This window comes from Podarcis cretensis (genome assembly GCF_951804945.1).
Source record: "Podarcis cretensis genome assembly, chromosome: 9".
In the NCBI taxonomy this organism is placed as follows: Eukaryota; Metazoa; Chordata; class Lepidosauria; order Squamata; family Lacertidae; genus Podarcis; species Podarcis cretensis.
The window spans coordinates 76,208,335-76,233,760 of NC_137178.1; the positions used below are offsets into that span (position 1 = coordinate 76,208,335).

General features: G+C 42.0%; 1 protein-coding gene across 6 annotated transcripts in view; it reads right to left on the reverse strand.

The window, feature by feature from the left end:
* RGS12 (regulator of G protein signaling 12) overlaps positions 1-25,426 on the reverse strand; it is an 89,587-nt gene that overhangs the window by 21,573 nt on the left and 42,588 nt on the right. For 4 of the 6 annotated variants that reach the window (XM_079991492.1, XM_079991493.1, XM_079991497.1 and 1 more), the window contains 11 exons: positions 23,527-23,696; positions 22,418-22,510; positions 17,136-17,279; positions 15,583-15,753; positions 14,569-14,722; positions 14,086-14,174; positions 11,745-11,939; positions 10,103-10,176; positions 9,691-9,817; positions 5,950-6,046; positions 608-678 (listed from right to left, as the gene is read on the reverse strand). In XM_079991492.1, the coding sequence (XP_079847618.1) occupies positions 608-678; positions 5,950-6,046; positions 9,691-9,817; positions 10,103-10,176; positions 11,745-11,939; positions 14,086-14,174; positions 14,569-14,722; positions 15,583-15,753; positions 17,136-17,279; positions 22,418-22,510; positions 23,527-23,696 (1,385 nt within the window). Of the gene's footprint in view, positions 1-607; positions 679-5,949; positions 6,047-9,690; positions 9,818-10,102; positions 10,177-11,744; positions 11,940-14,085; positions 14,175-14,568; positions 14,723-15,582; positions 15,754-17,135; positions 17,280-22,417; positions 22,511-23,526; positions 23,697-25,097; positions 25,268-25,426 lie in introns of those variants that run through there. The other 2 variants (XM_079991496.1, XM_079991494.1) reach the window with 2 other exon arrangements.

A 25,426-nucleotide genomic window follows, 5' to 3' on the forward strand; every position in this document is an offset into this window, starting at 1 on the left:
ACATGCTCATTTTGAACTGTAGGGTTTATGTCTGTCTTTGGACCAAACTCCATTTTATTATATATAGTTGCATGTAACTTTCACCCAGCAACGTCTCTCTTTGCCCCCATGAAAATCTGTGGAGACTGTGACTTTGAGCAGAGCACTGGTTGGGGTGTGTGGGAGGAGAGTTCCTTTAACCCCTTCTTTCGTAGTCATTTTCCAGCTCTCTGTGGAGAAGAGCAGCTAGGGATGATTTGAGTGGGGAAACAGTTCAAGGTGACAGGGATAAGCATTCTCATCACCTTGTGATGCTTCACTCACAATTGCATCCCCCTTTAGATGCTTTGCATGGGGAAAAACGTGGGGAGGTACATGTAACTGCATATAGCATGTGTTTTGGTCTTCAAGGACAGATGTCAGAGAACAGAAGACAGGGGCATGCACTGGTGAAAGCAACAAAACAAAGCCCTTACATACGTGAAAGGCAAGACATAATCAGCCGAAACAAACACTAAGCAAATGCCATTAAACATTTGGGACATTCTTTTCATCCACAATTTCCCATCTGGGAAATAAACCAAAACCTGGGAATAATTGGAGTGACAAATAATTTCAAGAAACTTACTGTGGGTGCTTGAAATCTTGTATTAGGAGTTATAGCTGTACTGTGTTTTAATGGTGCCCCCTTTCCCTGGTCTGTGAATGATAGAGATTTTAAAAATAATAATTACAAAACCTGGTTTTTTTCCTGTAACAAACGTATTTAAATCATACTAGTTTATGACCAAGAATTTGGGGAGAGAAAAGTTTACTGGATTTTACCATTTTCTGGAGGATGTCCCCACTGACTTTCATGATTGCTATTTCAGTAAAGGTAAAGGTACCCCTGCCCGTACGGGCCAGTCGTGACCGACTCTAGGGTTGCACACTCATCTCGCTCAAGAGCCCGGGAGCCGGCGCCGTCCGAAGACACTTCCGGGTCACATGGCCAGCGTGACGAAGCTGCAACTGGCGAGCCAGCACCAGTGTCGCACACAGAAACGCCATTTACCTTCCCGCTATAAAGCGCTACCTATTTATCTTTACCTTTGTACCTTTACGGGGTACAAAGGGGAGTTTGAGGAAGACGTTTAGGACCCTAAATCTGTCTAAGCACTAGGTGCTTTCAGCCCTACCTCTCAGTGGAAAAGTGGAGGCACCTGAAGCAAAGATGCCAGTTTCAGCCCAATGTTCACAAACATCCCCAAGGAAGGTTCAGACAAACTCGGTCCCACATTGAAAGACAAAGTAAAGAGTGTTGTGGGGCTGTGTGGGCTCCTTCCCCTGTGTGTGCAGCCAGCATGTAAAGGGGTTCTGCATCCATACTGATGCAATGATTTCATGTGATCTGTATGTTGAGTGAAGTGGCTCGTCTAATACGAAGATTGGAATACAGCTATCATTTGGCTTTTGCAATTCCCCAGATTTTGCACTGTAGTTCTCAGCTAAAAATAGATGCCAAAATTGCATTAAAATGTACTTACAAAACTGACTGATCCATCCATCCCTAGATAAATGCATATGGCCCCTCCACATATCAGCTGAAAATTTGTAGAAATTGGGGATGTTGCTAATATTCATTATCAAAGGGGCACAGCTAGCCAATGTTCTATGACTAAAAGCCATAGAACGGGGTGGGATATGTCAAGCTGTGCAAATAAACCTCCCCTTTCTGAGAAAAATGCACATACACACAGTTTCACAGCCCCATAGTTGTTCACAGACATAATAGAACATTTTAAAACAACAAACTAAAATCAGCAACATCATCTAAACAAACAACACGGAACAAAATACTGTTCAGACAGCATGAAAAGCACATCTATACAGCATTAACAAACTTTCTGATGACTAGGAGGGAAGGGCCTAAACATGCCTCTGAGAGAGGGAATGCCAGAGCTTAGGCACTACTACTACGGGGAAAGTCGTGTCCCAGGTACTCACCAAGTACAGCTCAGATGGTGAAAAGACCCAGAGCACAAGATCTTACTATCATGAGGGTGGGAGTAGATGATCCTTCAGATATCCTGCACCCACACTATTCAGGGATTTCAAAGTAACAGCCAGCTATTTGAACTGGGCTCAAAAACCTACAGGGAGTCGATGCACAGCAATGGAGTCCCAAGATCCCAATAAGGGGTACTGTTAACAGACTACCAACAACGCTGTAAACCAGCTGATGTTTACAAATAATCTTCAAAGTAGATTTCCCTTGCAAAGTGCAACCAAAGAATGTATAATAGTGGCCAGATCTGCTTTCTCCAGAAAGTTGGTGCCCTAGCCAAAGCTTATTAGCCACAGTCATAATCTGAGTCCAGTAGCATGCCCAAACTATAAACCTGAGCTTTCAGAGGGAGCACTAACAGGCTGAATATCTATTCCCAGATTGGCTTTCCCACTGACCCAAACCACCTGTGTCTTGCCTGAATTAAGTCTTATCACATCACAGCCTCCAAACACTGGTTTAGAGTTTAAATTTGCTCCCAAGTGCCTGATGGGAAAGAGAAATAGAACTGGGTGTGAACTGCATACTGGTGACACTATTCTCCAATACTACGGACAACTTCTCCCAGTGCTTTCTTACACATGTCTTGCAGGCCTCTCCAAGTGGCTTCATGTAGCATGGGGAACATGATGGAACTCAAATGAGAAAGTCTCTTCTGGGATCTGCCCTCCAGTTCACACTGGAACCAACACCAAACAGTGCCCACAAGTCAAATCTGTCAAAGCAGTCTAGAAGGATATCATAGTTTATCAGATAAAAAGTTGCTGATAGGACCAGCAAAACTAAAAGGAACACATTCCCCCTATCCGATTCCTAATACAAGCCGGCCACTAGTGCAACAAAGGCAGTTTCAGTACCAAAACCAGGTCTGCATCTAGAAAGTACATACAGTTGTACCTCGGAAGTCAAATGCCTTGCGACTCAAACGTTTTAGCTCCCAAACACCACAAACCTGGAAGTGTGTGTTCTACTTTGTAAATGCTCTTTGGAAGCCAAATGTCTGATGCAGGTTTCATGGCTTCCGATTGGCTGCAAAATGTTTGGAAGCCGTGCCTTGGCTTCCGAACATTTTGGAAGTTGAACGGACTTCCAGAACGGATTCTGTTCGACTTCCAAGGTACAACTGTATAATCTTGAGCCCCTTGCCCCAAAGTCTACAGTTACCCAGGCTGATGGGATACAGCATCTTATTATTGCTCCTTTCAAGGTTAATGTAACCTTATTCTCAAGTACTAAATGTTCCATCTGGCCATTCCTCTCCACCCAAATTAGCCAAGAATGGACCAGAAGTGTAAATGGTCAAACACAAACCTCCAAGGATCTTGTTCACTTTCTCAAGCTGCACAAGCTGAAATGTACCCATAACAAACAGAAAAAGCAGATGTATCAGGTTCATCCACAGACTCAGCAATTAACCTGTACTCCAAATAGGAATGAATACCAACAATTTTAGCTGCACAGTGTTGTGCAAATTGGTCACAGCAGGTTAGCAATAATACCTCCCCATCAGACCAAGATAGAATAGGCTCTTTCCTACCCAGAATAGCTCCAGTGATCTACCCTGAGCAAACATGAAGACAGTGATGTGGGTTTTATGGGAAATTATGTATTGGGGAAATGTTTCCACTACCCTAGAGATCTGATTAAGCACATTTATTTGATTTACATTTAGCAACACACAACTAAAAAACATTTCATGTTAATTTTAAATGCAATTTAAATATCTGAAAAATTCTTCCCACAGCCAAAGGTGGGTGACTAGAAATATTTGATTAGGAAAAACATTCAGTAATGTGACTGTAGTGTGGATTAAATGCTATGTTGTACTCAAGCCAATTCTAGCTTTACTTCAGGTGAAACCTACTGCTAGGCATACTCAGAGTAGGCTCAATGAAATCACTGACCTTACATAATTGAAGTCCACTGATTTCAATGGGTCTACTATGACTTAGTTGGATATCACCCTTGGAAATATTTTTATTGGAATACTTGTAAATGATAGCATATTCCCTTACATCAGTGGTTTTCAACCAGTGTGCCGTGGCAACCTGGGGTGCCTTGATTGATGGTCAGGGGTGCCGCAGGCAACACTGGCCTCTGTCCCTCTTTCCTTCTCTCCCTTCTCAGATGCCCTCTTGCATCTCTGCCTCCCAAAGGCTTGCACAGCTATTTGTTGCAGCAGCCCTGGCTACAAGCTTCCCAGGTGAATAGGGCTCTGGGGCTAGACAGGGGGTGCATCTCAGGCCCCTGTGGGGCAGTGCAAAGAAGCACATGTCTTTGGGGTGGGGGTGCAGCTCAGAGACCAGGGGCGGCAGCAGCGGCTGCCCAGAGGACTCCCAAGGAGAGGAGAGAGGAGGCTGAGGAAACACTCCACAAGGGAGGGTGTTCAAAAAGGGGTGAGGAGCTGCCAGCTATGCAGGCAAGGGGTGACATAACTGGGCTCCTGAGCCCCACAGGGGTGCCACAGAAATAATGTAGTTGGTCAAGGAAGCCATGGTCCCAAAAAGGTTGAAAACCTTTGCCTTACATTATTTAGATTTTTTTAAGGCATGCATTTAAATCTATAAACATACTTATGTCCATGCCTGAAGAGTGCATAAATATAAGTAATTCCTTCGGAGGAGGAGGAAAAAATTAATTACAACTTTGATTTTAGTTTTGCCCAATTAATCTTCATTCATTGTGTTGCTAACAATATATTTCTAAGGGTGGAAAAGCAATGTAATAGGCTCTAACCTAAGTCTCATCAGACTTGTTGCATGCCTTCTTCTAGTATCACACTAGCTACCATCCCTTCTCCCTGGTCCACAGGAAACTATTGCCTCTAATGAGTGGGAGAAAGTGCTATAGCTTTATAATGTCAACTATTTTGATCATTTACCCATTTCTGGCACTAGGAAACACCTCCAGAACTGTCAGGAATCCATCTGGATCCTTCCGTCTCCAGGGGTAGACTATTTTAATAGCATCCCCTCTCCCTGCAAATAGAGGCTACAGAAAATCCATATTCATGACAAAGAAGTTATGCTAAACTCCCCCAATCTATACATCCACATAGGCTTATGCTGTATATACATATATGCTACAATATGGGTAGGACCCAGTATTAAGACAGGCCCATGCAGGCCTATGCAGGCTTGGTCAATGAAATCAACTCTGTAAGCTTGGTCAGCGAGATACTATCTGATGCCAAGATTTATTCATTTTATCAGAGCTTGCCAGAAAGGGCCTAGACAAAGAGGTGGGTTCACAGCAGATTACTCAAGTTCCATCTCCCTGCCTATGTCTAGCTTGCTGCTGCAATAGGAAAGCTGGTAGACAAATGTGGGACAGATTAATCCTTTCTACCTCATCTAAGCAGCAAGTCTCAATCACACGAACCATATTGGATTGTCCATCCTGGGTGCCTGATGTGACTGCCAAAAACTACAGAATATTGTGAGAAAAGGAACAGCTCTCACTTGTCTGAACTTCCTTACCTGAAACACTCCCACTGCCTTGCCACTTTCTGCTCAACACACTGACTATAGTAGCGTTCAGATTTCCCACCTTACAATTCCCTAACCCAATCTTCGGCCACCAAAAGCAAGGATCCCTCTTCAGAACAGTGAAAGCAGCTAAATACAACAGCCAAATACAAAAACCAGAGTTCTAGAATACCCCTCTGATACAGTGCTAATAAAATTCCAGGTTTCTGCTTGCAGGTTTCAAACATTCCTGCACTTTTTATTCTTTATTTGGATAAAAAGTGTGACACTTACTGTAACAACTAAATGTAATTACTGTACTCACCTAAATGTGAGTACCGGCACCTACTTTTCTAGTTCTAAAACAGCTGAAGGGTGGGCAAGGCTGTATTTCTAGGAATGTGAAGTGAAGAAAGCAGTAGACGAATCAGAAATAACCATTTCAGAACTGCTTACCTTTTCCTTTTTTTGGTTGCCTTTCATCTAGAATAACCCGTTGTCCATCAAGATTAGAGATGGGAACACCAAGATCTAATGGTTCCTGTTCACCATTCTGTGGTCAAATTTTGATAAAACAAACTAATTTTAAGTTCTTGCCTTAAAAATTCACTATATAACAAAGAATTGCTATACATAAGTTATCAGCTAGAGACTGGGGAAGCCATCTTCATTTACCTGCTGGAGCATCTCCCTGTGAGAAGTTATTGTGTCCACCTGGTGGCTCTAAGGAGAGTGGTCCAACGAGCTATTTAACCTCTAGAAACCAAAGGCCAAAGGGGTCTGTGAGGAGGAGGGTAGCTAATTATAAGTAGCAATTCCACCTCAAGTAAAAATAGCTAGCTATTTTACATTTTATTTGATCATCCTGAAGTATTACTGCTTGGATGTATTTTAGTGGGCTCTGTGTGATTTCAATGTAACTACTGATAGTGTGTTTTACTCAAACAATTGTAAGAATGGAAATGGGCAAGGAGTCTGGGACATCACTGACTTGTCCAAAGCAGAATAAAATTGTTATGCCCTCCCAGCTTTGGCTCCTTGAACAGATTCTTTTATGAGTAGTCAATTTGATATTTTATGCACTGCTGTGCCAACCCATTCTCTTGAGTTGGGCAATCCCAGGGAAAATGCAAAATATCGGGGATTAGCTCCTTACACGGAAAACTGTATTAATTGCTAGAACAGTCAGCAACTTGACCACCAACTATATCAAATAGAATAGAAAAAATGGCTGTACTGTTAAGCTGGCATGGGACCTGCTGGTGAAGGACAGTGTAATAACTTTCTTAATAATAATAATAATGATAGTAAAAAATCTAGGTCATAGTTACTATGATTTTTACTCTGGGAAACATCTGAGTTAAAACATAACCACAAAGCCATCAACAAGGATCCCAGCTTGGGAGAAGATGCAATCCAGTGACAACGACTGGTTTTTGGGACAGGTCAGTCTGTAGGATGGTGGCAAAGCAATCTGAAATTATTAATAAGCTGATTTGTAAGTTATACCAAGTTATATCAAGTTATACCAAGGTTCTGCTTGGTGAAGAGGTGAAGCTGCTTGGTAAGATCAGGTTCGCAGCCTGGGGGGCTTCAAGCTCCAGCTGTGTCACTGGAGACTCATCTGGCATGACTTGTTTTTGAGAAACCCGTGCTGGGTCTTACTAATCACAGTATCCTTTTCTAAGTGCTCACAGACCAACCGTTTAATTATCAGTTCTAGGACCTTTTCTGGTATCAATGTCAAGCTGACCAGTCAGAAGTTACCAGGGTCGTCTTTTCCTCCCTTTCTGTTTTTTTTTTTTTAAATAATATTTATTAAAGCTTCAAAAACGTTACAAAGGTGAAAAATAAAAATAAAAAAATACAAAATACAAAAAAATAAAAACAATTAAAAACATTTCAATCTTTTCATGTCTTGTCTTTCATTTACTTGTTTCCCAGACCTCCTCACACCTCCCTTTTTTGTATTCTAATTCAATTAGCAATTTCAGCAAATCCTTTCCATTTTTGCTTTTATCTTAGTAATTTATCTTAATATATTGTAACTTTACATTCCCACCTATTCATAATCCAATTTTACCTAATTCTATAACATTACTGCTAAAACCACATAACTTCATTCCCGCATCCTTCTAACATTCCTTAATTTTACAGTGTTTCTGTAAATAGTCTTTACATTTCTTCCAATCTTCTTCTACCAACTCTTCTCCCTGCCAGTCATTTCCGCCAGTTCCATGTACTCCATCACCTTCATCTGCCATTTTCCTCCCTTTCTGAATTGCCCACTTCTAGTCCGCAGGGACCTCACCTGTTCTCCAAGAATTCTCAAAGATGAAAGACAGAGGCTCTGAGATCACACCCCCAAGCTCTTTTTGTACTTTTGGGTGCAGCTCATCAGGCCCTGGAGATGTGAATTCATTTAAACTAGCTAGGTGTTCTTTTCGTTTCTTGGACTGCAGCTCCCTCCTAGCATCATTTATTCTGTTATCATGTTGGAGCACAAGTCCTTGATCTATGGTTGACAGCTCCACCCTAAATCCTACTTCTGCTTCTGCTAGAATGTTTTCCTGATTCATCCAATCCACTTGTTTATTACAGAGGTGGGCAGCGTCTAGTTTACTAATTATACTTTAAAGACTAATCGGTCTATAATTAGATGGCTCAGATCTATTCCCTTTCTTATATTGTGGTATGATAATTGCTAATCCCCAATTGTCAGGAATAATTGCTGACTGATCGATGCTGGTAAACAAGGCGACTAGCAGTTGGGCCCACTATTCAACACTGGCTTTAAATAGCTCAGAAGGAATATTATCTACCCCTGGGACTGTGCCTTGTTTGAGATTTACAGTAAACTGACACACTTCCTCTATAGCAGGCATGTCCAAAGTCTGTTTCGGGGGTCTAACCTGGCCTGCCAGCCGATTTAATCCAGCCCCCCATGGCAGTATATGTCCTGGGGTAAAATCCTAAAAAAAGCTCAGCAACTCTGGTCGGCCCTCACGCACGTTCACTTCATCAAATCTGGCCCTCTTTGAAAAAAGTTTGGGCACCCCTGCTCTATAGTAACTGAGGGCCATTCTGGGCTAGCACTGCTTGTGATGATTGGTTGGTTGCTTGGATATAGAGAATGGAAATTTGTTTCCCAGACCCCAGTCGGATAGCATATTCCACTTCAGATGGCGGGCTTTACCATTCTTTTGCAACTACTCTCCAAAAGGTGGCTGAATCTCTCCTCAAGGAGGCTTCTATTAAGCATTGCCATGCTTCCCTTTGAACCTGATTCTTTTTTAAATATATCAGAGATTTGTATGTCCTCTTAAGTTTGAACCATGCTGCCGGAAGTACAGTTAGATTAGCTGCCCTATAAATCTTTAATTTTTCCAACAGAGTATGTTTCATGGCAATACATTCCTAATCAGCCCAGGTTTACTGGGCTGTGAAGACCATTGTCCTACCTTTTTTGGACTCAGACAGATCTGAAGATAAGAGATCATATCCTAAAACAAAGCTATTCTTGTTTCAAGAGAAGAGGTATTTAATAGGGTGTCTCACATGAATAAGCATTTGACAAATGTATAGTGTTAACACACATATTATTGCTATCTACCTTTACAGTGGTACCTCGGGTTAAGTACTTAATTCGTTCGGGAGGTCCTTTCTTAACCTGAAACTGTTCTTAACCTGAAGCACCACTTTAGCTAATGAGGCCTCCTGCTGCTGCCGAGCCACCAGAGCATGATTTCTGTTCTCATCCTGAAGCAAAGTTCTTAACCTGAAGCATTATTTCTGGGTTAGCGGAGGCTGTAACCTGAAGCGTATGTAACCCGAGGTACCACTGTACTTCCTATTCTTTTGGATTTGATAACCACAAAAGTAAATGCACACATGCATCTAGAGTCTTCAAACATATATCAGTAACAGAAAAAGAGAGTTCAGAAGTAAAGGATAATGGTGTCCCAAATAAGCTTAAAAATCTTGTATATTAAGTGGAATCAAAGTAACAGACACATAGGTGTGTTTTGTTTTTCTACAAAAACCCCGGAATGAAATACGTTGACTGTATTATTTGTACTTCAATATATGGTGCTTCCTATATAAAGGTATTACAAATATGCTATTAAAAAAACCTGTATATTCTTCTGCAGATAAGCAAAACTAAAGATTTTAAACATATTCTAATAAAGTACTTACTAGCCTTGCCACAAGATTATTAAGATTTAAACCATATTTTGCAACCACTGGTCGAAGGACTTCTGTTACTGGTTTGGTAGGTTTAGCTTTTAAGCCAACAGATCTATTGATAGGAATGAGATCCAACCTAAAATATATGAAAACATTCAGTAAGTCTTTGCTATTAAAAGCCATTCAGAACATATAAGAAGTCTGCAATCCTGTTAGGGTATCTGAATACATGAGAATCTGTGAACAAGATCTCTCACCAAAATCTTGTGAGATCTCACAGAGCACACAAGATCTTGTGAGATTTCAGTGGTATCTCACGAGATCTCATGCTCCTGTTTTGCCTCAGGCACAGAAATGGGACATAATGTGGTAATATGCCATCAACTTTAAAAGCCACAGGAGAAGGAGGTTTTTTCCTTACCGAAATAAAGTTCTCTTTTCTAAACGAAGAGCTCGAGAATCCAGAATGCTGCTGTCCTGATGCAATACAAGTGGCTACAACCATAGAAGGAACAGAAGAACATGGTAATAGAAATGGTATCGGGGGGGGGGGGGTTAATCTATCAAAAACAGGAAACAGCCTTACTTTCAGTACAGTGCAAACTACTACTTAGGACTTTTCTGAGATTTTGTGGAATACATATATATGTACATATTTCAAGGTGATTCCTCATGCCTACCTGCTTTGTTGGGAATAGCTGAGGAAGAGGATTGCAAACTCCACACCTTTCTAACAGCTAATGAACCGAGTGCAGAAACTGCCTCTGCCTCCCTCTCCCACTCATTATGGGAAATATTGTACAAGAACAGAATGTGTGTATGTATGCAACATATTTTAAAATTATGTTCTCATTCTGTGTTAATGTACATAACATTATTATTAAAAGCAATGTCATGCAATATCAGAAATAAATGCAGATAAAGAAAGTGACAAAGGATTTTGGAAATTCATAACTACTCCACCTGCCAATCGCCCTGTGACTGCAGAGTTGATGGGAGGTATGAGACCAAGTCTACTGGGAGACTACACACCCTGCCTCCCAGGAACCTGGATTCTTCTATTGGCCAATGAAGAATCAGTTGCTCCAATGCTTGCTTTCCTCTTCCCTCCCTATTCCCTTTTCCTTTTCTCTCATCTCCCCATATAAGCACATTCAACCATGTTGATCTGTGATATTGGCAATTTTAGAAGTGCCACATAATGTTTGTCCTTCACATGCAAGAAACTGATCCTTCGGTGTGTCAGCACCTCTACTCTGGTATCCCCTGTCCTTCATGGTATTGTTTTTACTGTCAGCTAAAACTTTTGTTTAAGCAATCCTACTCAAACATTTTCTGACATGTATTTTAATATGTATTTTATTATGTATACAGAGGTGCCCCGCAAGACGAATGCCTCGCAAGACGGAAAACCCGCTAGACGAAAGGTTTTTCCGTTTTGGAGGTGCTTCGCAAAACGAATTTCCTATGGGCTTGCTTCGCAAGACGAAAATGTCTTGCGAGTTCCTGCGGGTTTTTTTCCCTTCACCCCCCCCTTTTTCTAAGCCGCTAAGCCGCTTATCAGCTGATCCGCTAAGCCGCTTAACAGCTGATCCACTAAGCCGCTAAACAGCTGATCCGCTAAGCCTCTTAACAGCTGATCCACTAAGCCACTTATCAGCTGATCCGCTAAGCCACTAAGCCGCTTATCAGCTGATCCGCTAAGCCGCTTATCAGCTGATCCGCTAAGCCCCTAATCCGCTAATAGTGCTAATCCGCTAATGGGCTTGCTTCGCAAGACGAAAAAACCGCAAGATGAAGAGACTCGTGGAACGGATTCTTTTCGTCTTGCGAGGCACCACTGTAGTTTAAAACCTGTTGAATTTATTTATATTTTAATTTTTTCTTTTGTGAACTTGTTTTTAACATCTGACTTTATCAGTACTTTTAGAGTATGTTTCATATGTTATGTAAACAACTTGTAGGTTTTGATAACTAAGTGGTATACAAATCCTGTTAACTAAAACAAAATGTCTGCTAGACTGTGAACATGCAGGCAATGCTTAGAATACCAAATTAAGTACCTTGTCTCCACCAATTAGAAACAGATCTACTGCAGCTATGTTAATGCCTTGTTTCTCACAGAATCCAGATAACATCTCTTTGATTGAGAATCCAGCTTTAACAGCCATTGTATATGATGAGCCATCTGGAAGGTTTATATGGCAGCATTTAGAAGTCTTCTCTTTCTCAGTTGCAGATGCCCTATAGGAGTCAAACTTTCAAGAGACAAGACCACAGGTTAATATTCAACGTGAAATGAAAATAACAAGCAGAGAAGAAAGGCTACTTGGAAAACAGCATTACAAGCCAAATACCACTGTATGAAAAATAAAGAAAATAATACTGTAAATAATACTTGATGTTTAACTTTCCTTTGTTAAATTATTGTGCAAGCAGGATTAAATATTGTTATTCTCTTATAAGAAGCTGCCATTCTATACACTGCATACTCTCTCCTTGTTAATGAGGGCTAGCAGGGATGAAAGAGTCAAGACTTATGGTGAACTATATCTGCAACACATTTTATCTATAAGTATTTTTGCATGTACAGTGGTGCCCCGCAAGACGAATGCCTCGCAAGATGGAAAACTCGCTAGACGAAAGAGTTTTCCGTTTTGGAGGTGCTTCGCAAAACGAATTTCCTATGGGCTTGCTTCGCAAGACGAAAATGTCTTGTGAGTTCCTGCGGGTCCCCCCCCCCTTTTCTAAGCCGCTTATCTGCTTATCCGCTAAGCCGCTAAGCCGCTAAACCGCTAATAGCCCTAATCCGCTAAGCCGTCAATGGGCTTGCTTCGCAAGACGAAAAAACCGCTAGACGAAGAGACTCGCGGAACGGATTCTTTTCGTCTTGCGAGGCACCACTGTATAGTATTGTTGCATGTTTATGTGCTCTTGAGAAGGATCTAAGAAGGATGCTGACAAGCTGGAATACGTGCAGAAGTGGGCAGCCTAGTTGACCAAGGGTCTGGAAACCAAGCCTTATGAAGAACGGTTGAAGAAGATGAGTATGTTTAGCCTGGGAAAGAGGAGAGTGAGAGGAGATATGGCAGCCATCTTCAAGTATCTCAAAGCCTGTTACAAGCAAGAGAGAACAAGCTTGTTTTCTCTTGCTCTGGAGGGTAAGACTTGAACCAACGGCTTCAAGTTACAAGAAAGGAGATTCTGACTAAACATCAGGAAGAACTTTCTGACAGCAAGAACTGTTCGACAGCGGAATGGTCTCCCTTGGGAGATTGTAGACTCTCCTTCCTTGGAGGCTTTTAAGCAGAGGTTGGATGGCCATCTGTCAGGGATGCTTAATTGAGATTCCTGAATTGTAGAGAGTTGGACTAGCCCAGTGTTTCCCAACCTTGGCCTCCAGCTGTTTTTGAACTACAATTCCCATCATCCCTGACACTGGTCTTGCTAGCTAGGGATGATGGGAGTTGTAGTCCAAAAACAGCTGGAGGCCCAAGGTTGGGAAACACTGGACTAGATGACCCTTGAAGTCCCTTCCAACTCTACAATTCTATTCTATGTTTCTATGATTAATATTTTAGGAAAACATATGTGCAGTAATGCATATAATAATGTGTATAAAAATGTTAAAATTGTTAGCCAGCCAACTATATATTCAATATCAAACAACCTGAGCATCAAAAAGCACATGAAATGCAAAATATTATTACAAAACACAAACGTTTAGGGTGCTAGGCTAGAAAAAATGTCTTATAAATGCAAATTACTACAGTATGCAATATAATTATCACTAGAGCATACTTCCTTCAGATAAAATACATAGTTTAGTGATAGATCGCCGGCTTTGCATGTAGTAGATTTTGGGTTCAATCCATGGCATCTCCAGTTAAAGTAACAGGGAATGTGAAAGACCTTTATGTTCCTACTTGATAATGTTTTTAAAGCAATGCAAATGAGCATTTCAAAGATAAGCAGTAAGCTCCATTGAACTGAGTTAAGCATATGCCGTGGATATTAAAGGGCCTTCAAAATGTTTAACTTTGGCCCCTGTGTTCAGTGTGATTTCCTGTCTTTAAAAAAAAAATCTTTCACCTTTCATTTTATACATAAACACACACACACACACACATTTTCGATTACAGTAACAAATTATTGAATGTAGCTGCATTTTGATTATCTAAACTATTTAAAATGCAAAACTTGTTCTCTCCTTTAACATTTGCACATTATTTTTGCATAATGAAACACCACATCCTATTTTCTGTCAAGCAGCTGGACTTTTGCCTACCAAGCAGTATTTTTCTGACTCATCTCCGGTTGTTTTAACTTAGGGAGTACAGTTATTCAAGTTTTTACCCCCATGCTCTCCCTGACATATTTATGGTCCTAACATGCAAGCCTTACCATTTCAAGACTTGCAGATGATGACAATGAGTCTTGAGATTCATGTCTGTAGGACAATCCATTGGCATGAGAGGAATCTGTACAGCAATCTTAAAATCACAGATAGTGCAATTAATTTAAACAATCTTATTAGACAACTTTCAATCACCAGAGCAGAATTTTCAAATAAAATGCTGAGTATATGTCATGTGTAGAATGTATTGAAACAGCTTCCTAATCATGCTTTAAGATGAAAAAAACATAATGCTCTGTCCATTGCAGTCAACTAAACATGCTTGAGATTATAAACAGTGTCTATAATTCTATGTTTGCAAATTAAGCTGCTGTGACCATCAAAAGTATGGAACTCTGAACAGGAAGTTTCACATATGGCTATGACTTATGTTGTAGAGATGTTCAGACTTCAGACGAATAATACCGTTAGTAATCATAATGATAATATCATTAATAATATCATTATTTTAATACAATACTAAAACTTACCTTTGGGATAATCACCATTCTCCTTTTTCTTCTGAGATCTCCCCAAACTCTTGCTTCTAGACCACGAAAAAAATGTTCCTTTTTTTTTCCTTTCAAGGTCTTCCTCTCCCGATTCTTCATTTAAAGATCGCCCAGACTTGGATTTTCCACTTAACTATCATAATATAATTTAAAAAAAAGAAAAACAGCTGGAAATGTTGTGCTAATTTAATCAGAGCAGCACCTATACTTTCCGATATAGCTAATAATTATAGACCAATTCACAACTAACCTTTCATACAAGTGACTGCCCCAAGAAGCCTTGGGCTCTCTTTTCTATCCCTTCACTTGTGACAAGAGAGCACTCTCCACTTCCTGCTTCTCCTTCCCAGAAAACTCCTTCGAAGCAACTCCTCCTCTTCTGTCTGCTCATCCCCATTCTCCCTGCTATTCCAAGCCTAGTTTTAAAAGGTGACAGTTTTCCTGTAGTAACCTCCATTAGCACAGGCGCAAAGATTTCCCTGTGGTGGGCCATCAACACCTTTTGCTATGCTTAATGGCTTCTACCCCAGGTGAGACCCTGGCCTGGAAAGGGAACTTAGCCCATAATTGTTCCACTGACCTAACTTCTTCCCTTCAATACTCCAAAAATCAGCTAAATCCTACCCCCTTATTATTTTCTAACATTCACAAACTCTAGCAGTTATGGGTGCCCTTGCACCCCAAACTCTGTTACCCCAAATCTGTAAATTCTGTAAATTCTTGCACCAATACAGATATCATGTGGAACTGCAACTCATCTAAATGTGGAACCGAATGCTTCTGATCTTTTGCTATGGTGCTAGAAAAAATAGAAGAAAGGTGGCAAAATAAAAGCTTGAGGCTCACTTTAGCACATCCATTACATCTGACCCAGACCCTCATGTCAACATAGGGCACTATAAGCAAAAGTGGTTATATTTTCCTATACATCCAGAAAATCAACAAATAAAAAACGCTTGATTGTAAATGATTGGTCATGTAAGAGACAGAAACCTTTTTTGGTGTTGATCTCTCAGAGCCAAAGCTGTGTTTAGAAGTAGGGCTGCTGGGGGCATACTGTGGATCAGGAACAGGGCGACCTTCTACTTCCGCCAAAATACAGTCTTGGTAAAGTGGAGATTTCAGAAAACGTGTATAACTGTCAAACTTCATCAAGTTGAAAATCTGAGAAGCAAACACATCAACATCTCAAAAACAACAACACTGAATAAAGCTTTTGCAAGCATCATTTTTAAAAAAATGCTAAACATAATGATAGTAATTTGTCCTAAGAGTGCTTGCAGTTTAAGAAGAAAATGGAAGCTACATCTAATTTCCGTGAACTGTTGTAAATAAAATAAGTTCCTGCACAACTGCAAATAAAAGACTTGTCATAAATGTTACCATGTAAAAGACTTTTACACTCCAGTGTTTTCAATAAGAGAGATTGTGCTTACTACTTAAAAGTGCTTAATTTTAAAAAGTGCTTCATTTTGGCTGAATCTGATCCATGGCACCAGGAAAACTGAAGTTCATATCCTTGGTGCATATGAGCAGATTCTGTTACCTTCCCTGCATTAAAAAAACAACCTTTCCAATATATATCTGTATCTATATCTGTATCTCTTGGGGAAATGCTGGTTGGAGACGCTGCAGAACAACTGGGATTTCTTATTCTGGGCAACTGAAAAACTAAAGACTTGAAAGTCTTTACCAATTTATGTTTAATGCTGTACATTACGTTACATTAAATCTAATATAATGAAGAGTATCTCAAAAATGTTGTGAAAATAATTTGATTAATTCACTTCTCTCTGGATATTTCGCTCATTTCTGCTTTGTGATATTGCACCTCTGGTGTATTCTTTTCCCTTGGAGGTTTTTAAGCAGAGGCTGGATGGCCATCTGTCATGTGTGCTTTAGCTGAGATTCCTGCATCGCAGGGGGTTGGACTAGATGACCCTTAGGGTCCCTTCCAACTCTACTGTTCTATGATTCTGTGAAATTATGAATGGGATTGAGTGTGAGTGGAAGAGAAGCATCGAGCCTAGAACGGGAGAAAAAACCCATACCGTGTACATCTAAATGCATGTGCAGTGAGTCTGCTCTGGTTCTGCATTCCCTGCGTTTTGGTCAGATGCGCAGCCTTCTCTTAATCGCTGAGATTGGGAGTGAAAGCCACTCATCCATTTCACAACAGTGTTGCTGGCTATCACAAAAGCCAACCAATCACAAACACTCTCCCCTTTCAGAACAGTTTTTCAAGTTAAATAAAATCTGGTTTTATTTAAGGTAACAAATAAATGTTTAACTGGATAACTTGCAAAGCTATTGGGGTGCAGAGCAGTGAAGAGGGATAAAGACGAAAGAAGGCTGGGAAGACACGCATGTGCATAATCTGAGGCGTGCAAGCTGTGGGAAGCGATCTTTACCCAGTAGCAGGGGGTGGAAAGCACATTTTCACCCACCCACAGCTATGCCCAACATTTTCCGTGTCACATCACATCACGAGCAAAGTCTCTCTTATAAGCTCTCCAAAATGTACTTTCTAACATTTCAAAAATCACCTGAAGCTGTTGATCCTTGAACATATCTGGATGCGGTGCGTTGAGAACATCATCTGCCAACTGTGCTTGGCTATCAATATTAACCGGGGTTGTAGCTTTGCTACATAAAAACTTATTAAAGATCTCCCGAGCTCTGAAAGAAAGCTAAAAAGCACAAGTCCTGTTATTCACCTGGAAGCAAAACAACTTGCAAAGTAATTAAGGAATCAGGGTCAAACTAGATGTGGTGTTAAATGTGTGAATGCATTTAACATGCCTAACATTTTTTCTTTTAAATAAGAGCAGCTTGGGGGCATCAGGATCAGGACTGCAGCACACAAGGTAAAGGTAAAGGTAAAGGTACCCCTGCCCGTACGGGCCAGTCGTGTCTGACTCTAGGGTTGTGCGCCCATCTCCCTTAAGAGGCCGGGGGCCAGCGCTGTCCGGAGACACTTCCGGGTCACGTGGCCAGCGTGACGAAGCTGCTCTGGCGAGCCAGCACCAGCGCAGCACACGGAAACGCCGTTTACCTTCCCGCTATAAAGCGCTACCTATTTATCTACTTGCACTTAGGGGTGCTTTCGAACTGCTAGATGGGCAGGAGCTGGGACCGAAAGACGGGAGCTCACCCCGCCGCGGGGATTCGAACCGCCGACCATGCGATCGGCAAGCCCTAGGCACTGAGGTTTTACCCACAGCGCCACCCGCGTCCACACAAGGGAAAAAATACTTAATCCCTCCCCACTAGCACCCACCTGAAACAGCAATTTCTCCCTGGGTGGAGGGATTTTCATTGATAACTATGATGTGGGGGAAAGATTAAAATCCCTACATGCAGGCCCCAGCCCCAGCCCTCTATGCCCAGTAAAAAGGTAAAGGTAAAGGTACCCCTGACCGTTAGGTCCAGTTGCGGACGACTCTGGAGTTGCGCACTCATCTTGCTCTATAGGCCGAGGGAGCCGGCGTTTGTCTGCAGACAGCTTCCGGGTCATGTGGCCAGCATGACTAAGCTGCTTCTGGTGAACCAGAGCAGTGCACAGAAACACCGTTTACCTTCCCGCCAGAGCGGTACCTATTTATCTACTTGCACTTGACGTGCTTTTGAACTGCTAGGTTGGCAGGAGCAGGGACTGGTAGCAACGGGAGCTCACCCCGTTGCAGGGATTTGAACTGCCGACCTTCTGATCGGCAAGCCCTAGGCTCTGTGGTTTAACCCACAGCACCACCCCATTGCCCAGTACCTCATATTTAAAATAAAAACTAGACACTTCCAAGAATTCACAAATTTAGTATCACATTGAGTCTGGCCCTCATCAGACATTTTTAACAATCCAACAGAGCTCCCAGAATACCCTGCCAGGGCTCTCCCCCTGGGTGTTAGGGGAGCCTTGTGTGACTGCAGAGTGGCAATGAGAAACCGAGGCACAGATGGTGGTCTGGTCTGCAGCAGTTACCTTGCATTTGCTACTATTACTTATTAAATGCATAATTCAAGGTGACTTGCAAAACAAATTCTACAAACAAAACAAATTAAAAGCTAAAAAAGTACAACATCTGTTTTGTAGTTGCTCTTTTGTGCTTTTTACTTCCCTTAGATCTCCCCCAAAATCTTAAAAAGTAAATTATCTATTAATTTTCTTCTAGGGATGCGGGTGGCGCTGTGGGTTAAACCACAGAGCCTAGGACTTGCCGATCAGAAGGTCAGCGGTTCGAATCTCTGCGACGGGGTGAGCTCCCGTTGCTCGGTCCCTGCTCCTGCCAACCTAGCAGTTCGAAAGCACATCAAAGTGCAAGTAGATTAATAGGGAAGGTAAACGGCATTTCCGTGTGCTGCTCTGGTTTGCCAGAAGCGGCTTAATCATGCTGGCCACATGACCCGGAAACTCGGCCAATAAAGCGAGATGAGCGCCACAACCCCAGAGTCGTCCACAACTGGACCTAATGGTCAGGGGTCCCTTTACCCTGTACCTTTAATATGCTAATGTCTATTATTACAGTTACCAGATATCAGAAAAATATCAACTTGGAATTATTCAATTAAATGTATAAAGTGAGTTTCTTGCCTCACCTTTCCCCAGATCTTTCACCAACCGAAAATAATTTACCTGTCCAGAGAAAGTTTCAAACAGAGAGTCCCATTTTCCCCTCAGACCAAGGCTGATAGACCTCACATCCAAATGGTTAAGACCTTAGAACCAGAGCCTAAGAGACTCTCCAGACGAAGAGCAGCTAAGCTCTCAGAGAACAGAACCCTCTCAAAGATACAACACAGCTCCAAAGAGATAATAAAGTATTAACTCATACATTGATTCCCTTTACAAATAATAAAGATATGTAAGAATAAAAGTGTTCTCCACCTGTGAGTTCCATGGTTATTGAGAACAAAGGGTCTATAATGTTTTAGATCAACCAAACATTTGCATATACTGGTGACATTGAGTGACCGTGTGCCTCAATATTTATTTAAGAAATAAAATCATGCCATATAGCCAAAAAAAAGGAAAGGTCATTCAAGCTCTGCCCTTTAGATACTTCTAGTTTATAAGATATCATTTCAAGGGGGCAAGTTGCCAAACCCTAGAGTAAAAGCAATCCCAATTCTTGAGACTGAAGGTCTTCTAGGTTCTGGCAACAGAGCCCTGGGCTGCTGTTGATGAAAGATAAGCTCTTTGCTTTTCAAAACCCATTCTGTTTCCATATACAGTTTCAAAAGGGCCAGGTGGAAGGATGGAGTAATAGTTTGTTTAGTTATCAAATAGATCTTTGTACTTTCGTCCTTCCAGGCTGTGACGCTATATGGTTTACATTTTTTATTCTTTCTTTTCCAACTTTTTGTTATGTCTGCACTTTTCTTTACACAAATCAATAAAATATTAAATAAACATATAATAAAATATTAAATATACATATAATAAAAACTCTCTTTCATCTGAAGAAAGCCTATTAGTTCTGGTTGAAAAAAGGTTATGCGCTACAGGTTTGTCATGAGGCCTGTTTTCCAAAACAAAGTGACCAAGAAAATAGGCTTTTTAGGTACACACATAGGCCCCACTTTCTCAACATGGTATGTTCCCAGGAAATTGTTCGTTCCCATAAAATTGTTCGTTAGGCAAGAATTCACATAGCAAGTCAATGATTTTCATTATTTTCTATGGAAACATTTCTAATCCATGCTTTCTCTCCCCATGCTTTCTGCCCGAAGCTGCTTCAGCCAATCAGCAAAAGCCAAATGAAGGAAAAACTGGTTTGTTCAATTTCCACTCCTCCTTCCCTCCATCCCTTCCCTGGTTTCTGCCCAAAATGACTGATGCTGACCAGCAAGCCACAAACAAGTAAACAGGTTGGCCAACTCCAGCTTTTCGGATCTCTGAATCAGCTGTTGGTGTCAAGAGGTTGGGGCATTAATTCCTTGTGTTTGAGTAACTGAAATTTTGGATAACTAGCTTTCCAGCAGAGGGACCTGTGTGTGTGTTGTGTATCAGGTCCGTGTCAGAAGGGAAGGCAGCTCTTTGCAGCATTTGTTGTGCCCCTCTTCACAACAGCCCCCTCCATGCTTACAGCCAAGGTGTTGAGGGGGCAGTAGAAGTGCACCTGCTGGCCCTACCCCCAGTCCCAACACCTGTGTACCTCCCCACCCCTCCCTGACATCTCAGCATTGCACATAATGTTTGCAAGTAAGCCCCACTCAGTGTCTAAGTGTCAGCAATGGGCTTGGCAGGCAGACTTCTGCTGCCCGCTCCATATTTCGACTTCAATTGGACTGCAATATGCATACAGTGGTGCCCCGAAAGACGAATGCCTCGGAAGATGAAAAACTCGCCAGACGAAGGAGTTTTTCGTTTTCTTAGCCGCTTCGCAAGACGCATCTCCCTATGGGCTTGCTTCGCAAAACGAAGCTTGCCCCGCAAGCTCCGGGGATAGCGGGGAAGCGCAGCGCGTCTTCCCCGCTGTCCCCGGACCTCTTTTGAAGCAAGGGGCGGCAGGGAGAAGATCGCTTCTCCCCGTTGCCAGCCCCGCAATCTCCCTTTTGAACCAAGGGGCGGCAACGGGGAGAAGCGATCTTCTCCCCTCCGCCCCTTGCTTCAAAAGAGGGGACAGAGGGGAAGGCGCGCGCCCCCCTTCCCCTTGCTTTAAACAGGTCCGGGGACAGAGGGGAAGGCATGCGGCGCTTCCCCTCTGTCCCCGGAGATTGCGGGGCAGGCAACGGGGAGAAGCAATCTTCTCCCCGCCGCCCCTTGCTTTAAACAGGTCCGGGGACAGAAGGGAAGGCATGCGGCGCTTCCCCTCTGTCCCCGGAGATTGCGAGGCAGGCAACGGGGAGAAGCAATCTTCTCCCCGCCGCCCCTTGCTTTGAACAGGTCCGGGGACAGAGGGGAAGGCGCGCCTCCATAGGAACGCATTGATTGATTTTCAATGCATTCCTATGGGAAACCGTGCTTCGCAAGACGAAAAACTTGCAAGAAGAAAAAACTTGCGGAACGAATTAATTTCGTCTTGCGAGGCACCACTGTATTTCACATATTTGATTACAGCTTAATGTGCTGTTCTGAAAAATAGTGAATGAACGAATGAATGAATGAGGGGACAGGACAGCCTAGCTCACCAGGGTCTAGGAGGCCCTTGTGATATCTTCAGAGAGAGCCTCCAGAGTCCTTGCACAACCCTCCCAGAGTCCCAGAGCTCTTTCCACGTTGTCTTCCAGGCTCTGGGATGCTCCTGCATGATTTTGTGGGGCTGTCTGATATCTCACAACATCTCAGGTGGCGGGCACAGTTCTGGGGGTCGTGCAATCCCCGAGGGAAGTAACACCTGCATAAAAGTAACCCCCAGGGGAAGTAACTACCTGCTTGGTCAGTTTGTTCTGAAAGAGGGGCACTGAGGCAATACTAAATGGCACATCCTTTTGCTTAAAACTTGTCCTGCCTTTTTTCACTCTTCTATTGCAAAGCCAGTGCCAGTGGTACTTCTGTGGCCACTGGGCCAGGCATTTCCCAGCTCCCCAATATGCCTAGTGTATGCTGGCACAAGCATGAGAGAAGGGTAGGGTAGTGCCCACATTGCAGAGTGGATGGGTCTCACCCGAAGGAGGGGGGAATTGTTGCATGGAATCTCAAACATTTACAGTTGTATTCTCCTGATATGCCATTCATCTCGGTTCAGGAAATGGACCCCTGAACTGAGAATCCTTAGGGCTTACCCCAACCAAGCTAAAACCATGAAGACCTTCTCCAAAAAAATTATACAGCACTAAGTTAATAGTAGTTCATATATAACATAAGCCTCACATGGCCACATGGTCCTACCTCTTTTTTGTCATGAGCGGATATGTGGTTAAAATATTCACAGGCCTGCCAGAATAAAATATTTTCTTCACTAAATTCCTTCCGTAAAAATTCCTAGAAAAAGAAAAGTGAATAGCTGTCACTCAAAGACGGCCTGATTCAAAAGTATTACAATATTCCAGAGACTGTTAGGTCTCAATTTCTTTACCTTTAAGTAACTTTTCCATAGAGGAGAGTCTGGGAGATATGAGGGTTCCAGACATGGTCCAATGATAGCTTTTCAATGAAACAATAATTTCCTGTACTTAAATGGCTTCACACTTCCATTAACTGATAGCCCACTTCACTCACTGAACAAAGTGTGGGGCTGACCTGTTGACTCTGCCTCCAACATTCAGCAGCTAGGCTTGCCCTGCCTACAACTTGTGCGCATTGAGCATAGCTGCTTATGCATAGGTGTTCCTCTTCAGGAGGCTTGTGATCAATGCATGGAAGTTGGCAGGTGGGGAGAGTCCGGCCGTGTGAAGTTGAGGGCATGGCCAGCAGTGTAGTCTGACTCAAGTTCTATTCATGGAGCCCCTTCATGTGATGCACACATGGGTTCTGTAGACTTCACATTGCTGGAATTAGGATTCAATCTAAGATTTGCCCAGCAATCTCTTTAATTAGCCCTGTTGATTACAAGAAACTGCTCACAATACTCATTTTAAAGAATGCTGCACCCCTTTTCAAGCAATAATCACTTTTCCTGAGGATTAAAAAATAAAAATAAATGACACCCCCACATGGTCGCATGTAAGTGACAGTACAAGCCAATATGCAAGTCTTTAGAAAAAGCAATCTTTTTAATGTTCATGGAGGAAGCTTGAAATTTCTAGTACAAATATAATTTAACTGGTCTTTGCACATCACTATTTTTATCCTGGTAGAAAGAATTTTTGACAGGCTTCATTTAGACTTTTGGAAACATAAAACGGGCCCAATACAACAAAAATGAGCATATTTAATACAGGAGATTTTACATTGGAGTTAATTCTCTTTTTGAAATAAGCTAAATTTTATGCACAATTTGTGTTGGACACTACATTAATATAAATACCAAAAAAGTTAGCATTTTGTCCCTTACTTACAGAGAAATATCTTACACCAACTGGGTCCTGCAGAAGCCGCTCAAATGAAACTGCCCAACTTGCCACTCTTCTTTCCCGATGTCGCCGGCAGCTCTGGACGCTTGGGAGGCTGGCATTGCTGCTGAGGCTGTTATCACTGACACAGTCTTTCAAATCTGTGTTATTTAGCTCTGTTGTGGGAAGAAATAACCAATTAATTTATCAACAAATTACAAAAATGCAAACTTTTCAGAAAATAAATTTCATCTATTAAACTATTGTTCTGATATCACTGTTGAGCTGGAGAGCAGAATCTTGCAGAATCAGAACTTGGACCTCACAAGCTCCTCTCTCACTTGTAACCTGTACAAAACAGACTATCCCTCCCCTCCAGTGAAGGAATGCAGACTTTCTCCAATTTGATTAGAGCCCAGGATGCATATGATCATCATAGGTTCAAGCACATCTTTGTGTATACCATGCGGCTATCACTAAGCTGATGAAACCCAGCCCTATCTCACCTTTCTACTGCTACCAGGAGAAGCAATGAAAGGGCTGAACAAGCGTCTGGAGGTCCAAGGGGTCTTGCTGGCTAGGAAAACCTATGCCTGGCTTGGGCTAGTGCAGCAGCTACATCCACTGCTGGACTGATAGATAATTTATTATTGCATTTTTCTTTTGTTTCTCTGTGTGTCAAAGTTATAGAATTGTTTTATTGTATTGTTTTATATTTTACTGTGGCCTACTGGTGAAGGGCAGTATACACAACTTGCAAGACACAGAGAAGGAGGGCTGGATGAAGTTATGGAAGACACACAAAAGTCAACCACCCACCTGTCACATCATCTGGACTAAGCCATACTTGCGCTCAGAGGGGGACGGGGGAATGGGGTGGTGCAAGGGGACCTTGCCCTCTATTGGGGAGAGGAACCCTTCTCAGCTCAAGGGCTGCGTTCTGCTTGGGGCAGCCTTCCAAGAGCGACATGCCAGCCGTGGGTGAGCCCAGATGCAAAAGTGGGTGGAGCAGTGGGTGTATTTTTATGCAGTGGTCTACTTTCCACACCCACAGCTCTACCTCTACATCCTCTAGACAAGCAAAAGGCATTAATATAGGGTCTCTATTAATGACTTTAACAGTTGGAGTCGTACAGTTTTACTTTGCATTCCCACTTCAGCAGATGAAATTAACAAGTAGCAATTTTATGCACACTGATAAACAAACCCTCTCTTTCTTGTTGTCCTCCTTGTTATAACATCTCCACAACAGTTACAAATAAAAATGCAAAGTGGGGAAATTGCAACTGAATGGAAAGGCAAATTCAAATAATTTTCCTATTTACCAATTTCTTGCTTTCATAAAAATACTACCAAAAATGGAACCTTTCAAAATAAAAAGCTAACAATATTACTGATTGCAAGAGGTTTTTTTTTAAAAAAGTTTTAGTTTAATAATCATGCCAAAAATATTTAAGCAAAGAACTACCCTTTCAAAACAAATATTTCCCGTGCAATCATTTTTACAGTGAAACAGCACAATCCTATTCAGAATGCCTATATCTCTAAATGATCATCAGCATCACTGAAGGTATTACCTGGATAGAGCTGGTAAGAGCCACTGTAGTGCCATTTAACCAAATCCTTGAAACCATTCACTGAAAACCATCCTTCTGTATCCATTCCTAACACAGATCCATTCCCCTGGAGCACGCTTGATAGACGCTCTCTGAACAGAGTGGAACATTGTTCTTCTGCAACACCTCCCACTAGATTACATCTTCTTCAAACAACTCTTCAACAAATTACCCATTTTTTACTTGAACGTCTATTTCCCCTTATAGCCACAAGAGATATCCTCAATATACTTGGCACAAAGCATTATAAAAAGCTGGATAAATAATTTAAAGAAAGGGCCTTCAACTGC